Raw genomic sequence first — 17637 nt, 5'->3', positions numbered from 1 at the left:
TCTGGAATATCCTGATGTGTAAGTGATAATGCACAATGAGGTGTCCTGACAGGGTAAAATATTGGACAACGCAGAGTTAAAATAATAGGTTACCTCTGCTATGTCCATCAGGCAAAAATCCAGTGAAAACTGCACAGAAGGGCTAAAGACCCCCTTTAAAAGGTTTTCAACTGTGACGTTTACATACAGCACAGTGACAGATATGCAAAGACACAGTATCAACTTGAACTTTCCTTGGATTTTTGCCCTTAAAAGCTGAGATATAGGTAGATGTGGATTGAGGCATGATTGTAATATTAACTAATAAGTTAACGTGGCTAGCATAGTCAGCTAGCAAATTAAGCTCTATCTGCAAATATTGCTTATTGATAAAGTTCTGCATTTTATAAAATAAAGAATTTATAGATGCTTGGTGCACCTAGAAATGATGATAATGCACCTACATTTTATTTAAGCAAATAAACATTTTCATAAAGTAACTATATATTTAAGAGAGTTAAGAGTTATCCAATACTAAGAGTCTGTGACTGCGGAGTATTACTCACTACAAGCTATCATCAACAGGCAAGTGAAGCGAAAAGTCTTAATCCTGTGCCATGGATGGGCAAGTAAGCTGTGTATGTTCTACATATGTATGGAAATACTTGTTTTTTGCAATATTTTTGATACATCTGAAAAAAAAAATCTCATGTCTGAGAGAAAGACATACCAGAGATAGTTCATATCAAGCCCTCATAGACCTGAAATGCTGTGGACGACTACACTAGCATTGCAATGCCTCTGATAACTAGTTAAGGTAGGTTGTGCAGAAATCTGAGAGTTGGACACACATACTTGTCAGTAAGACATCCTGAAATGTTACCTCAAAGAGCTGTTTGGGTATGCTACGCTTTCCCTGTTAGAGCTGACTTTTATGAGGCGATGGTTTAAATAAGCATATCTGTATCTGAGGTATATCTCTGTGCTTACAGTAACTCACTATGTAATAAAGACATTTTCTTTGACTGACAAGTATTGCATCCCAATATGAAATTATCCTGAGTGCAGTGAAGGCAATGAAAAAAACACTACTATAAAACACTACTATAGTTCAGTAACATAAAAATAAACTAAAATGTGGGAAAACCTGCCATGCTTGTAAGATAGGAAAGATAAGATTAAAAGGAAAGATACATTTTGGACAACAGACCATGCTAATCGAATAGACTGGCATAATAAATATTTTGGATAATAGAGTTTGGAATTAATAAATATTCTAAATTGTAGTATCCAGTGTAAATTTCAGTCAAAGAACTGCATTTGCAAAACAGTGAGAGAGACTTTCACCGTCTTCCATAAACATGCTCAGTAGAATTTACTATGAACATACGATCAAGTGCTCTGAACAGTACTGAGAAACGACAGTGAGGGGCGCCACTTCCTCAGACTTAGATCAGTGTGGCTCTGTGTGTAGAGAACATTTATAGAGCCACAAATGATTATTTTTTTAACATAACATAAAATAAAATAAATAATCAGTAAATAATTAGCAATACACTATAGTATAAGTAACAACATAACTTTCAAACACATTATGTATTATGTAGGGCAGGCACACACTTGGAGTGTTTAAAATAGATGCCCGTTGATGTTAATGTATTAATTAAATAAACCAATAACAAATATGATTTGCAAATTACACAAATGTTAAGGTGTTATGGATAAACAAGTAGCTAAGCGTCTGCCACTGTCTGGCAAACACAACATTTGTCTGGTTAAAACAACATCACTATTAGGACGGATATCAATCATTTGAGGAAAGGCTTCCTTCATGGAAATCATTCCCATTCTCTTCAGGTGTAGTTTCTCCTTTCTCGGGAACAATGTGCTGGGGTTCTTGGAGTTCTTTTCTCTCTGGGAACTGCAAACAACTCTGCTCCTCCAACTGGCTGATCAGCTTCAGCTTCTTTTTGGGAGGATGCTTCAAGGTCCCCAGCCGCTCTTTAACTTTGTATTCCAGAGTGCTGTGTGGAATGCCATAGATGGTTTGGGCTTTAGAGACACTCATTTTCCCACCCATCACCATCCCGATAGCCTCTTCCAGCAGCTCAGTGTTGTACTGTCGATATCGTCCACGTTTCTTCCTCGGCTGCTTGTTAGCTAGGTCTGCCTCGGAATCCAGAGGATAGTTTCCTCCCAAGCCTTGGTGGTCAGTGACACAAGGCCAGTATTCCCTCTCCGAACCTGAGCTGTTAAAACCTCTGCTGTTCTTTCTCTGGATCTGCCTGGGTACAGTGGAACAAAGCTTCTTTCCCAGACCGCTCTCACAAAGCGATCCTGAATACTCTGTGGGCAAAGATTCCCAAGACGGATCTGTTCCTGTTGCTAAAACTCGCACCTGGGGAATCTTAAGGTCAAACGATGATGGATGAGAAAGGGAGAGGCTGTGGTCCCTGAAGGCCTCCTGGAGGTTTCCTTTCTCATAGGCAAGTGACTTTGTCAAAAGTCCAGCGGCTTCCAACAACTTGGGTATGTCTTTAAGGTGCTCACTAGCCTCACTGTTGGCTTTGAGTTTGAGGAGAGCCCCAAAATGATTTTTGGAATTCCAGGAATCAGATCCATTTTTGTAAAGGTCACTGGGTGCAGAGCTGTGGTTATAGCTGAGAGGTGACTCTGGGTCGCTCTCCAGATCGGCCTCCTCTTTGATGTGCAGCGAGTATGCAAGGGACGCTGACGGTTTATAACGGGCGGAGTGGCCGATATTCTCCCTCCTCCCATCCTGTAGGCTCCTCATAAACAGCCCGACCTGTCCGTCCGCTCTCAAGGATCGCCTGATTAGATGGAAGGAAACTGGGTGTAAGCAGAGCTTGCACAGTGCCTTTTCTCTTTTCTAAAGGAGGATGGGTTGGGGTGGGGAGGATGTTGGCCACTCCTTTATTATATGATCTTGCTTTGGTAACATCACTATCTTTTAGATTGACTGTGTGGTTGTGTGTGTGTGTGGCTTTTAAGAACAAAAAAGGCTCAAGTTTGATAATTTTTTATTTGGTTGCTGTAATGATCGTTTACAAATTTCGCATCAACATAATAAAATACGAAACAAAAATGAAAGGGCAAAGAAACAATAAAATAAAGCAAAGAAAAGGCACTTATTGGAGTACATAAAGGTCTCTGTATTCTTGCGGCTCAAAAAGCACAGCCAGAAGGTAGGATCATTTGTCATGGCAGTAAGGCAGCTTGGTATGTAGCTGTTAAACGGGGCATAATAACTATGCCATACAAAGCCAACTATGCCATACAAAACCATCAGTGCAATAAAGCTCTTGACATACTGTGTGTGACGTTACCACTAGACAAGCACAGCAATAAAAGAGTAAGCCAGCGGAAGGTTGTTTTGTGTATCATACTCGCAGCTTGACTAACTGAAGTGCAATGACCTAAATCAATAAAAATAAATGAATGTATATATTTAAAAAGACTATGTTTTTTCTAAATGCAAAGTTAGGAGATAAGGGGTTGCGCTAACAGCCTAATGGCCAAGCTAATACATTTGCATCTATATCTTTACACAACAACAAAAAAGCTGCAGCTAGAAGCTTAATTTGGGATCATGAAATAATTTGTCCAAAGATCTCAAATGTAGATAGTATCTCAACTATTATTTTAATTAAAAGGAGTACGCATGCTACATATGATATTCAGAGTTAGATGAAAGTCAGAAGCAGCTTTATTCTGCTAGAAACGATCACCACATTTAGATCCTATCATCTCTCAAAGCAGCAGAGCGAAGCCACTGTTGCTTAATTAATCCAAATATTTTAATTATAGGCATGTCAAGCCCAGTTGAGTGCAAGAGAATAAAAAAGGCTTTAGTCTAAAAGAAAACAAGAAAATGAAATACAAAATGAAAATAAAGTCTCCAAGGTTTTAATCAATTAAAATGTAAATTTGTCTATAAAGAATAATTTTAAAATGTAAATAAAGCCCTATTTGAATGAATGACAAGGAAATGTATACCTTAATATGTGCTCTACAAAAATCGTGTGGCATTTTATTCACTGGAAGTATGTATGATTTGAACTATTTTGGTTACCAGCAAAGTAATGGATGTGCAAGCAATGCTCACATTTTGATGTTAACCCAACTTAATGAAATCTTTCCTTGGAAGAGGAACATGGCATGCATATCTCAATTCATTTATTTACAACACCCCTGCTACTACATTACTTCTGGCACTACATCACTGCATATTTTGAGTCTTAAAATGCAAAATCATATTTAATCTCTACTGAATTGTGCAAGAGTTCAGTCCTCAAGGAGCAGTGTCTCATGGTTTTATTTATCCAGGAATCTGTTGCAATGGCCCTCAGTGATATTTTTGACAACAAAGTGTTATACTATATCACTCATCTTGCAATGCAAGGGTCTGCAAGTGCTGTAGTAAATCATCATCAGGCCAGCAGGTGCCTTGCCAGACAATAATGAACCAAAATGAGTCCAAACTAACAGAATCCTTTTAAGCCACAACATCTCACAAAATAACAAGATGCTGCCCTTGTACTAGCTGGTAATAAGAGTGACCCGTCAGAAAAAAGCGAGGAGCAGGCAGCTGTCTTAACTTCAAGCCTGCAGGTTTATTCATTCTGAACGACAGCATGATGTGAATGGCATCCAGTGGGATGCACTGGAGTGAGGTTTCAAAGCAGAACCAACCAGCAGAAGCACACAGAAGATGATTCCCTCTGTTGCAGTTAAACCTTTATTGTTTTTCTTTGTGGCCAAAAACATTTCTGTTAGCACAACCCTAATTGTTGTTCATTTTCATCCAGCAACCAACTGGCTGAGTGATCTCCAATTTGAGGACTCAAGTTTCAGGACTCAGCCCGTGCAGTAATACCACTACACATAACCAGCACTACACGAGTTGAAAGATTCAATGTATTCCAAATCCGTTTAGTGGTCATGCTTAAGTAGAATAAAATATATCCTCAAGAACATCACTGCTTAAGGACTGGAGACTAAAGAGACAAATAGAAAGAAACTTGTCTTACCCCTTAAGTGTGGATGTGGCTGGAGAAAGGCAGGGACTACGGACAGGCAGGTTGCTGCTACAACGATTCTTTTTGATAGATAGGTCAAGGACTCCATCTGTAAAAAATAATAATAAAATAAAATAAAAACATAATAATGCCAAGTTCAGACTGGTTGTATGTTGCTTGGTCGTATATGATATGTGTAATTCACATTACCTTGTTCACTGGGCTCAGCCGGGGGCTTCTTGATGGTGAGGTCAAGGGGAGCATCCTGGTCGGCCATGAGGAGCTTGCTAAGGACGGGGTTCTGGTTGTGTGCAGGCCCAGCCACGGTGGCAGCAGGGCTGGTAGAGGGAGGGGCCCCTGAGAGCAAGGGTGGGGTCGGCAGGCTTTGGTCAGTGTGAGGCTGAGAATCTGAGCAACTGTCCTGAGGGGAGCTGGTTTTTGAGGTATATTCGGCAGCAAACTGTCGGATCATTCTTTGAAGGATCTCTCGAGCCACTACTGGAATGTGTGGGTCCGAGAAATTTGGCACATCTGGAGAGAAAAAAAACAAAACAAGGTAAAAAGGTTGGAAAGATAGACAAAGACAAGTACAAAAACAATCACGACCAAACTGAAAGAACAGCCTGAAAAAAAAAAAACGAACAAATTTGCAATCTGGGTTAATGTAAATAAAACAGCAGCATAAATCAAATTAAATACATTGACTCACCTTTTCTGCAGAGAACTGCATTGAGAAATTCCTCGGCTTGTTTCTCTAGTCTGCTAATTGCGGTTTGATCTTTCACCAGGAGAGGTTTGTGTGTGTCGTCAAGCCCCTCGTTGCTTAAGCCAATTAAGTGTTCCTGTCAAATTAAAAAAGAAAAAAAAAATGGGTCAGTCAGCAGTCTTCAGAGAACAGGATGCGATACTGACCAAGACAGAAGTTTCACTCAGTTGACGTGCTGTAATTAATCTCACTATTCTCACACAGTAGAAGCAACTAAGGCCTAGTCCACACGAACACGGGTATTTTTGAAACCGAACTTTTATGAATGTGGAGGCTCAAACTGGCACCGAGAGTCCGCGCTATAGACCCCTTCACAGATTGTAAATATCCGGGTGGGCGGGGCATAGCTGGAGGAAAAACATCTGAAACGCCGGTTAGCATGTTTTAACGGACTGTTATTTCAAGAATGGACGAAGAAAAGTCATATTTTAGTGAATATGTTAGTACACCCACCCTCAGAGACCGTGAGTGTTATTTTAAAAAGTTGACTCCAGACCGTCATATGTACCGTAAATTCTCAAATAAAAGCTAAGTCTCAAACAGACGCCGGGCCGACGGTCTATCTCTATTTTCTGCTACAGTAAGTTAGTTCTTGTAAATGTACTAAACTTCTAGCCCATGATCGCCTGTTTGAGCCCTTTCTAAGCTGCTTCAGTCCTGCTACAGTTCTCAAAGACCCGACCTCGGTCAGATCCGCTGGTGTTGAAGCCTGGACCCGATGTGGCCGCGGACTCACATCTCGAGCATTGACTCGAGACCGGACCGCGGCAAAAAAAGAAAAGAAAAAAGAAGCCGGTGGTCCGCCGATCCGAGCTATTCAATGTTTTCAACAGAACCCGGTACGTCCGGTCGTGTTGTTCGGTCCGGTCCGGCCCGTTGAGACCTCGGACTGACAGAAGGCTGCTGTTACTGATGCTATTTAGCATTTAGCATAGCCATTGTTGTTGTTCCGGTATGAATGTTCCCAGCCTTGTGATTGGCTAAAATTGCCTTCCTGTTAGGAGTGCTATCGCCACCTACTGCTTTGGCGGATTTTGCGGTTACATGTGGACGGAGTTATTTTTTAATCACACCAGTGGTTCAGATTCAGATATTTTTATTCATGTACTTTGCAAGAGAGAATATATTACAGATTTACAATTACGACAGATGTACATGAAAGGGAACCCCTATTTCTAAAATGCATCTAACCATGATCCAAGCCACGTCTGCTGGTACGTTCTGCAATGTTTCAGGTCTTAAAGCAGATATCAGTGGAATGTTTTTGTTAATATAAGTCCTAAATAGTCCTATTTTCCGTCAGCAATCACTTACATGAAGTATTTCAGCCTAAACACGAGTCTCTCCGTCACTCTGCTCTGCTGTAACCCGAGGAGAAAATTTTCCTTGTGGGATACAAGTGTTATCCAATGAGGAGAGAGAACGGCATGAAGGGCTGTGTGTGCAGCCAAGAGATGCGCGTGAATGTGGTGACGTAGCACGAGGACCAATTGATGCCTGACAAGGGCGGGGGCTGCTAACTCATGGTGCGTTCAAAGAAACTCGTACTTTGTGTTTTTCCTTCCTGTGAAGTCATACCAGTTCGATCTGGTACGAGTTCACGGGTCGGAAGTTACGAGTGGCCGTTATAGGGAACTTTCACAGACAACAGGATGGTAAAAACACGAGCTACGGGTTACCTGGAACGCTACCAAGTCGTAGTTGTGACTTGAAGCTGTAACTTACGGTTTCAAAAGCCTGCCTTGAACGCAGCATTAGCCGAAACGGCCGTGAAGCTGATATCTGCTTTAACTTTGATCTTGCTCTTATGCACTTTCAAAACAGTTGCAAGAAAATAGTAACAAGATGCAATCATTTATTACAAAGGCTCACTTTTTTGTTTCTCTGCCTACAACATTCTGAGAGACAATACCAAAACGTTAAATAAAAAGAAAAAAAAGAAAAGAAAAAAAGACAGAGGTCTTACCTTTACTTTGTCTCGTCTCAAACAGCAGAATAGACAATTTTCATCAAATGACCAGTCAGACACTCCTGTTGGCTCAAAGTCTGTGGACACAATGTAGAAAACAAACATATTTGTTATTAAAAAAACAAAAAAAACACATCCCCCAGTTTCATGATTGATCTGCATATAGTGCACTCTGGTTGTTGTGACGATGCAGAGAGACACATCAACAACAAAGTGTCTGGCTGGATGGAGGATGCATAACAAAAATTGTTTGATTGAAACTGAATATAGGACAAGGCAGTTTTCAAACAAAGGGTCCTCAGAGCACATGAGATTCAGTGACAAATGTATGAATGAAATAAATTAGTCCGTGATTATTAGTATTTTCATTTGTTTTGATGAAACTGATCGAGTCAGGAAAGGAATGATTCAGTTTAACTTAATTCTTAGCAGTCTTCCTCTCTAGCTGCTAGAGTAGAAAGTCTAGACAGTCCTCTTACTACACATGCAATGAAACCCCAAATAATGCCCACTATTGTCTCACTAACATCATGCATTGTAAAAATGTATGTAGGACACTGTACACTTTGACACTGGCTCCACGCCATCCAAAACACCAACTTTGTAGGAACACAAGGCATCTTCTCTTCTGCAGCCAGAGGGGCCGTCTTGTTGAGTGAATGTAGAGGGGTACCAGGTGGTACAATGCAGCAGCATTGTCGTAAATGAGCAGATTACACTCAAACCACAAAATTCTCATTCTTGGCACTCATACTGTACATTTGTATGATCATGGCCACTATTATGATGTAGAAGTGGGCCGAGATACTCACCCTTGAATAATTTAAGGTCTTCTACCAGCTCCTGATCGAACAGACCTTCAAGAATGCTCTCAAAACCTGAGGAAAGATATGAAATTCAATAAAATGTGCAGTTCAATGTCATCATACAGTAGCACCGTGACTTTGCATTTGTTTATTCTCGTTTCCAATCAAGCCTCGACACTGAAACCACCAGCAGAAGAAGAAGAGACGCACAAAATGAACACAACTCCACCTGCCCAGAGTTCAAACCTGCTCAACTGCACATCATTCAATGTCAGTGCGTTTTATCCACATGCCCAAGCTTCTCTTTGCCTTCCTCCCTCATCTTTCAACATCCCCTGTAAGGAACTCTGTGCTTCTATTAAAACACACATTAGGCTATCAGCTTTACTTCAACAGTAATGCACATGCACTCCATCCTCCTGTTGCCAAGCAACTAAAGTACCTACAGAGTTGGGAGTGACTGCATGTTGTAACATTAAATGGAAACAGGCAGAGACAACGCTGGTAGTTGGCATAAGATGTCAAAGACCAATATCACAAATCCAGAAGTCAACTACAACCAGATTAAAGTCCAAAGTTACAGCTGCAGATAAGTAACTTAAAAATAAGATCCTGTATCACAAGAGCTTTGAAAAATCTTCAATACATTAGTGATGAGATGGTGGTATCCCACAGTCCCAGCTGTTTGATAAAGATATATTGTGATACAGTGCATTAGCTGCATAGGGCTTCATTTAACAGTGCATTAACACAATATGCAGTGTCTGCTTACTGCCGCAGGGTTAAAATAACCAATCCAAAACCAGTACATGCATGAAATCAAGCGCTAAAGAGGTCAGAGGTAACATCTGTCTACTGATGTAAAGCAAGTGCACTATTCAAAATGTGCTAAGCAGTAGTAAAAGGTCAGAGCTAAATCATGACTCAAACCAACACAAAAAAAACATCACAGATGTTGTAAAGCTATGTAAAACACATATGCACTAGTGGCATTGAAAATTTTAAATATGTAAATAAAAAAAAAAGTGTAGGCCTTAATAAAAATGAATATCACACAAGTTAAATTAGCCTGGTGAGCTGAACTGGTTATCAAACTGTACACACGATAGTAAAGGCCTACTTACAGTGTGTCTTCACAGATAACAAGTGAGAAAATTATCAGCCCTTACCATCCACTCTCTTCCCAAACTCACAGTGGATTCACTGAAGGCTCTCATCTGTTAAAATGCCCTCGCTCCGCTTCCCTACAAATTCCCACCCACTTTTCAACAGCCAAACATAAATGGGGGTGGGGTGGCGGGGGGCAAAGTGGTGAAACACAGCCTTGCCTATAGCTGCAACGTGAGTCTGTTTCTGGGTTAGTGCACAGGACTTCAGCTGAAGCTATCCAATCCTATTTCTGAAATATTTCAGAGGCAGGAGGAGAAAAGTAGGTCATCCACTTTCATTTGACAAAGCAGCGCCATGACATCAAAACTACTCTTCAGGAATTCTGTTTAGGGCATTTACAAATGTGTCATGCTGTAAACCATGACTTTGAGGCAATATTAACACTTTCCAATTGGCAGAGCATAGTGTGGTGTAGTGGTTGATGAAGAGAAAATCCACACACACACGCCTCATTTTGGGACCAGCAACTACAAATTATAAGCGCAAACTGCCTACATGCACTAGATAAAATATTGATGGTGTGCATAGCTGTCATGCAAGCCCTACAAAATAAATGAGAAAATAAAAAAAATTAATACCACCCTTGTTTCGTGCGCAAAAAAACTGAGGAAGACCCACACGTCACTGTATTTTCTATTTAAAGTAACTTTCACCCATTAATTACACTTGAGATGGAATTAGGCCACTATTCAGCCACTGCTGCACAGTTTGATATAGAGTGATCAGATAGCCTCCAGATACAATAATACGCATGGGGCATAGAGGTACAAAGTGATAATGAGAAGAAGAGAAAAGAAACCTGGTTCTACGTGCCATCGGGCTAAACACCTAATAAAATAAAAAACTTATCAAGGACTAATGAAAAGACATTCAGGACAAAGATAACGGGTTAATGAGGCTGGCAATCTTAATCCATGGCAAACATAGGGGGAAAGCAATCACATCTACAGGCCTAATTGCATTGACAACATGATATTTGGGCTTCATTAAAAGATTTAGTCCTTTATCCAGAATTGTTAGTCATGTTTTTCTTTTTAACTATGGAGGAGTTAGTCATTCCTGTCAATCATCTCGCTCCATATAAGCGAATGGTGACTCAAGAACATTTTGCTATTTCCAAGCCTTGCTGGCTTGTTTTTTGTTTATTCCAGATGCATATCACAGTTTGCCTCCAGGTATTTTATAGTTGAGTGAAGAGGTATGCTTAATTCATACAGGAGGTATGCTGAACTGGAAATAAAAACAAGTCTCTGTGGGAATGAAAAATGGCGAGATGAGACAGACATTTGAATTCTTTTAACTCAAACTTAACATTGTGACATCACAGCTACTGTAATGACAAATTTAAACCTTACTTAATGTTATTTAAATTTTTACTGATTATTTCATTATTAATCATAACAGCTGCATTAACAAAAATGTGAAGGTTTATACGCCATTTATTTTGCCAATTCCAGTGACTAGATACCATTCTGAAGACACTTTCAAAGTGCACTTGATTGTTTATTTTATGATTACCAACTATTTCTGTTGTTCAAGGTACATGTAGGCTTGGCTACAGGTAAAACCTGCCCAACGTTGTTGCATCTCTGCAAGACATTAATTTTCCACCAGCTTTTCCATGTAAGAGACTGACAGGAGAGAAACTGTTCTCAGATTTACTTGCACTGCTTAAAGGGACAACAAGGAGTTTTGGAAAGCAAAGTGTTTTCACACTACATTTCCCATGAGCCTCTGCGCACACTGTGAAATTCTTGGACCGGCGCAAAAGACAGACGTCTTGCCAAGAATGTTTTCATTTATCAAGAATGAAAGTCAGAGGTTCGAAGACGATCAGATACTGTCATAGTTCCGACCATAAACAGCGATTCAGCGGCGTTATTCCCATGACCTGCTGGGCAGCGTCCACGAAACCAAAAGTAGGAAATGTTGGTCGGCTCGCCCAGCATTTCCACCACTAATAATAACAATAGAGACAAAACGATATATTTATCGAAAATGGACCCATTAACAAGTGTGGGTAACGTAGATTCATCCACATTAATTTACTACTATTACTTTTTTATAACCAAATACAAACTCCTCGTTGTCCCTTTAAATGTCAGTCCAAATTTAAGTTAAAGGTAGATTTTGTTAACCATCAAAACTTAAGGTGCTATAATACTTCAATAAAAGACAGTGCAGTGTAAAGCCATATAAAAAATAATAATTATGAACCTTTGAAATCCAGGACATTTCAATTATGTTTGTGGCCTGACAATCGTTGCCTGCTATTTTCAAAACTGGGGCTATAACTATTTCCAGTATACCTAATAAGATTATCGATATATTATTATCTGCAAGTGATACGAACTGTTTGGCACTGTAACTGCATGATTCAACTAAAGCATCATCCATAAACCTTGACCATGAATATTTCTAGGTCTTCTCATGGAGCTTATGTTATATACACTCGGTGAACAACAACTCTGTCCAATCTGTCTTAGCTTTCTTTTGACCTACATCTACAGCCAATCGGAGACAGGAAGAGAGAAAATATTTGGATTGTGTGACACCCTTGTCCTTCCCACTAGCACTTAGAAAGAGAAATCCCACAGGTCTAGGATCAGCTTAACCCCCCTAAATCCTAACGTTAACCTTTGCTGTACTTCTGTGAACTGAGCGTAATGCGTGATAAAACCCTCTTTACTGCTTATTGCTGGCGCTGTGCACTACGTGGCTTGGTAGTATAGCCAAAAGGTCACTAAGCAACCCCCTCGCCAAATTTTTCAAGTGTGCAAGTAGGGAATAAAATGCTTTTTTATTAGAATATGTTTAACTCAGTTCTTAAAAAACAAATGAAACTGAAGCCAGCAATTCAAAACATACTTGTACATTCTTCTTCTTCTTCTACTGTGCTTTCAGGGAATTCAATGTGATATACGAAGTGAGGGGAGTAGTTTTATTACACTAACGCAAAGGCAACTCCCTGGTTCCCAAACTACTTTAAACATCACAGTCACTGTTAACTCATATCTTAACATGGCTCCTGAAATATTTTCTCCTCTGTGTATATATTTGCAGTACAAGATTATCTGATGATAATTTCAATGTTACTGTTCATACACAGAGGATTCCTCTAGAAATTGCTCATAAACATTTAAACTGTTCTGAAAAATGTTGATTTTGGACTGGCATTATACCGCAGTATGACACTCACCGGGGACCCAAGATTCAAAGTGCTTTAAGCAAAAAAAACACAACATCATAGCTTAGGTTTATCCAAAAGTGAATTTCAATATGCCATTGGTAGTCAGCCCAAATTAAGGCAATAGGTGTAAATGAATGCATGTTACTGAGAGGCCTGAACAAAATGGTATGAAACATCTTTTACTTCCACAGCCTAGCAACCAGAGGTAACCTCATCCACTTCTCTGCATCCATCGCACCTGACCATTTCCAAGTAACACTCATTAACCAGGACAATACAGTAATTAACTGTTCCAGCTAATTAAAATCAGTGTAGGTTTTCTGTCTGTATCTGTGGTGGGCAGCCAAGGGACAACATGCATCTCTAGACACCTGTGTCGGTATGAAGAACTTGGCTCGTGTTCCTCTGTGTATCGTCTGTTGCTCCTACAACCAATCATCCACATTTATTTCAAATTCATTTAGTTAATAACAACAATGGTGATAAAATGTTAACATTTAGCTTCATCGATGGACTGCAGTGCTTTTCTTCCACTAGATGACCCACCCTTCCCTCTGCCGCTCTAGTGCTGAGGGTGTAGAGTGCTGCATCAACCCCCACTCAACCCATCCCCCACTGTAACTACTGTACACATGCGATCTCAGAAGGAGTGACCACAAGCTCGCAGAACAGGAGCTTCCCCGGGCTCAAATCAATTTGTAGCCAAAAGTCAACCCTGCTGAATCTGGTATGTTTGGCTAAAGCGTTTTGAAGCACTAGAGGAATTGATCGTTGATCAATTATTTTATCATCAAAAAGTGCAATATCATTTTAAATCATACTGACACTCAGATTGTGATGCTCACGAGAGAGTAATTTGGTATGAAGAGAGTCACTGATATCCCTGAGCAATGCTCTCTGAAGATGTAAGATGGACTGAGGGCTGAGGATGACTGCAGAGATGACAAAGTTGCACAAATTAGTTGAGCCACAGTACTAGGCATGCCTGGTTTCATCCCAAGTGAACTCATCACGCAGAGACTCAACCTAATTGCTTAACCATTGAAAAGATTTTACTTTGCGTGCTATGTTACTACAAAAAAACAAATTTGCTGCAGGTCAACAGTCAAGCTTAGACATTACATTGCCGTGCGCAAAGTTAGCTTTAAATTTTCATTTGGCAACTACAGATTACAAACAATACACAGTAGCTGGACCAGCCTTTACCGCAGGCAATGACGTAGCAGCTTTAAGCAACATCTACAGCGGGGACAAGACACTTCATGAATACTTAATGTGATATGATGCAAACTGACAGTCAAATGGTGTAACACTGCATAAAATATAATTTTGAATAACAAATATGGGACCATCATGATTTTAGGCAAATGCTAAAAAATGATGCTTGCAAACATATGGACGCTGAAGCACACACATACAAACGGCGCACAACTAAAGACAAAGCCTTCCTTATAAAACATTGAAGTTCATGTTTGATAAATTGTCAACAAACATAAAACATCTCTTTTTTCAAGTTAGGAAAATGTAGGCCGAAAGCACATCACAGTGGTCATGCAAGAGTGGAAAATGGGCCACGCTAAAGTTTAAATTATGAAAAGGATCGTCTGCCTGGTGTCAATATTTGCATGTTATTTCTTTGGGCAAATCCTCAGTCCCACTCACCCACATGTCAAACGCAAGCATGAATAACTGACATTCCAGGCATTTCTAAATGTCAGCTGGTGCTCTTCGGTCCAAATTTTCCCAAATCAACACAGAACACACACATTTCAGCCACACAGTTTGCATCTGGGGGCTGATGGACCATGAACACATGTATAGGCAAACATACAGACAATTGTTGCTGCTGTTCCATGGGACAATTGCCCTTGTCTCTGGCCTGCAGTTTTACTGCTCACATTAAATACACAAAGACAAAATGTCCATTTCAGCAACAGCAGAGTGGTGGTGGCGTGCAGCCTTCTCCACCAAAAAGCCAAACAAAAGTATGTCCTTGTTGTCATGGACAGAATATGCCATTCTGCAGCCAGCAGACTGATGCTGTTGTCATGTACTCCGCAGCTTTACAATTAAGGCCCAAACACAAGGGACATTTGTCAATCATAAAGGGGGAACTGACGAACTGAACAGTCCTGGGTCTGAAGCTAGTGACTAGTCAGAAACCTATTATTCTCTCCATTTTCTTTTCAGTGATGATGACATAGCCCACCTAGTGTTGTATAAGGTTTGTTCTGGGTCAGTCCACACATAATCGATAACCTCGTACATTATTACTAAAACGGATGGTCCACACCACGAGTCCTTTGTAAAATGGGTGAATTGTGTTTTATTCAAACCATCATAAATAAGTTTGGCCCTAAACTTTGTTTAAACTACTCTGAGTGACAGTCATGAGCAGCGGGCTGACAGTTTTAGTTTTTCTCAGCAAATTGTTTTGCTGCACTTGTTACTTCCAATTATGACCTCTGCATCTAACTCGCCCTAAATAAGCCAAGAGCTGAAATTTTCAACATTCAGCACACCACAACCCCCACCAAACTTTAAAATGACGAGAAAACGTAATGTGCATTAGTGTCAGATTTACTGTGACTGCTTCCCGACCCTTCAACATAAGTGCACCTTTTAGCTAATGTCAAGAATTTTGTGCCACGTAGTCCATGACTTGTACATACATCATACATTCAATAAGACTATAAATGGCGGCCTCTTTAAGTGAGATTGATTTAATGTGACATTTTGAGATCAGCGACATCAGTAGTAGCATTTTATTGTGAGTTTTGTGTCCCGTGGTCTAGGTCGCACTTAAAATTAAATTTCTGCCACAAATCACAATGAAACATTTTATGTAGCCTACCGTATGTTAAAATAGTTACCTAAAATGCATCACTGAAACCTTGACAAAGACCTGTACAAATGTATCTGTGTGTGCATGTTTAGTTTAGTGCTAATGATTTTGGTTTGCAAGTTGTTTTCTATCAAAAAAACAAAACAAGCAGTGCTGCATAATATGTACAGTCCTTTTAATGAAGCATGTTGCACCCCTTAATGAGCCTACAAAGTAAACAATTTGTTTCTTGATAGAAGATTTTAAAAAAATATCCTAAATATGTACAATTAGATCAGTTAAATAAATAAATAAAAACCATTTGAGCTTATTTCACAGTGAACATTAGGGTCAACTACTGTTTCTGTTGTAGTTAATTAATGTTTTAGCAACTATCTGATCCTTATTTGTATGATGAATCTGTGAGCCATGGTGCAGAATGTCCACATTGGCTGTTGCTATGTTACCAAATCATCAGAAGGAGGCTGGCAAAGCATGAGTCTAAAAATGGCCTCTCCATCTTCTTCAAGCCCTTCAATCAAACTGTGTAAAACTACTGGTGTCAATTTCAACCATTGTGGACCGAATAATAAACACATGACATAGCTTCATATTGCTCATTGAGGTGGAGAGGATATGAACATTTTCTATAGCGACAAAACAACAGTCTGAATTGTTCTGACTATTTATTTTGCTTCAGTTGAGCTGCATGTAAAAACTAAGGCTACGGGGTATAACAATAGCTACAGATACTAGTCACAGGTAGCACATACTGCACCACAGAGCAGTGAGGATAAACTTGACATGTTGCTGAAATGACTTCTGTACTGAACTGTATGCACTTGTAGTCTCCTGTAACACAACATAGGAGTCTACAAACCCACACCATCAACTACCTATGTGCTGCTGTACCTGGGCACAGTGGAGCTAGGCTAAATGCTGAACTAGTGTAATGTTTACCATTTTAGTTTGGCTTATAATCACGGTTTCATAATTAACACAAAATACAAAATACAGTCAAGAATAATGGAAATCTTAATTTTGGAGGAATTTAGTCAAAAACCAACAATGCTGTTGGTGCTAGATAAAAATATCATGGATCAAAATATCTTCTGTTCATCCTCTGAGGAACATAATGGCCAAATTGTAATCTCTTAAATAATTCGGTTTTTAAAAACGGTAGGATCATGGTACATAATCTGGGAGTCTTGAAGGCCTTGTACCAAATGTTGCTCAAATCCAACATATTAGATATTTTACAGGTTAACTGGCCTGTTTGACCCACCAGTGGTGCTGGAGGACACCACACCTGGAGCATGGCTAAAACATCCTTGAGTTGTTATTTATAAGCTGCTATGCTATGCTACCACAACACTATCATTCAGCTGCCAGCTCCCAGCCCCACATAGATAAATACACACAACACAATGAGCTGTGGGCCTTAAGTCAACAACTGCCTTTTAAATGATTTGCTTTGAGGGGGACACACACACAGACACACCGACTAACATCACAAGTTAAGGGAAGTTTATTGGCTTCATTTGTCGACAATGTTGACTACAACAAAAGCAGGGTCTCTGCTACTTCCTTGAATGCTGTAATGCGCGCCCACAGGAGGTTAATCCGAGAAAACGAGTTATCTAAAATGTTCAACTGAAAACATCCAACACGAGCAGCGTACGTCGCCCTCCCCCATCCAAAATACAGTATCATCACACGGGGACGCGCATTGCAAACGGGATCTTTTGGCCGACGCAACGCCTTAGAGACACTCCCTTTAAAACAAGCACGGTGCCCTTTAAACAAACTAACGTTACGCCAGTCGGTAACTAAAGTCTGCAGTAAGGATTTAAGACCGATAAAAGCAGAAAGGAGAGCACAACAAGTACCCTAA

General features: G+C 40.0%; 1 protein-coding gene across 3 annotated transcripts in view; it reads right to left on the bottom strand.

The window, feature by feature from the left end:
- The window catches only part of LOC310998258 (ligand-dependent corepressor), a gene marked incomplete at its 5' end in the record, with an annotated part of 28245 nt that overhangs the window by 10316 nt on the left and 292 nt on the right, over positions 1-17637 (bottom strand). For 2 of the 3 annotated variants that reach the window (XM_083988217.1, XM_083988218.1), the window contains 5 exons: positions 5031-5127; positions 5229-5549; positions 5728-5860; positions 7751-7830; positions 8566-8631. In XM_083988217.1, the coding sequence (XP_083844343.1) occupies positions 5031-5127; positions 5229-5549; positions 5728-5860; positions 7751-7830; positions 8566-8631 (697 nt within the window). Of the gene's footprint in view, positions 1-1625; positions 2811-5030; positions 5128-5228; positions 5550-5727; positions 5861-7750; positions 7831-8565; positions 8632-17637 lie in introns of those variants that run through there. The other variant, XM_083988219.1, reaches the window with a different exon arrangement.

The sequence above is a fragment of the Trachurus trachurus genome (genome assembly GCF_905171665.1).
Source record: "Trachurus trachurus genome assembly, chromosome: 15".
Taxonomy (NCBI): domain Eukaryota; kingdom Metazoa; phylum Chordata; class Actinopteri; order Carangiformes; family Carangidae; genus Trachurus; species Trachurus trachurus.
This window is presented reverse-complemented; position numbering and strand designations above follow the sequence as displayed.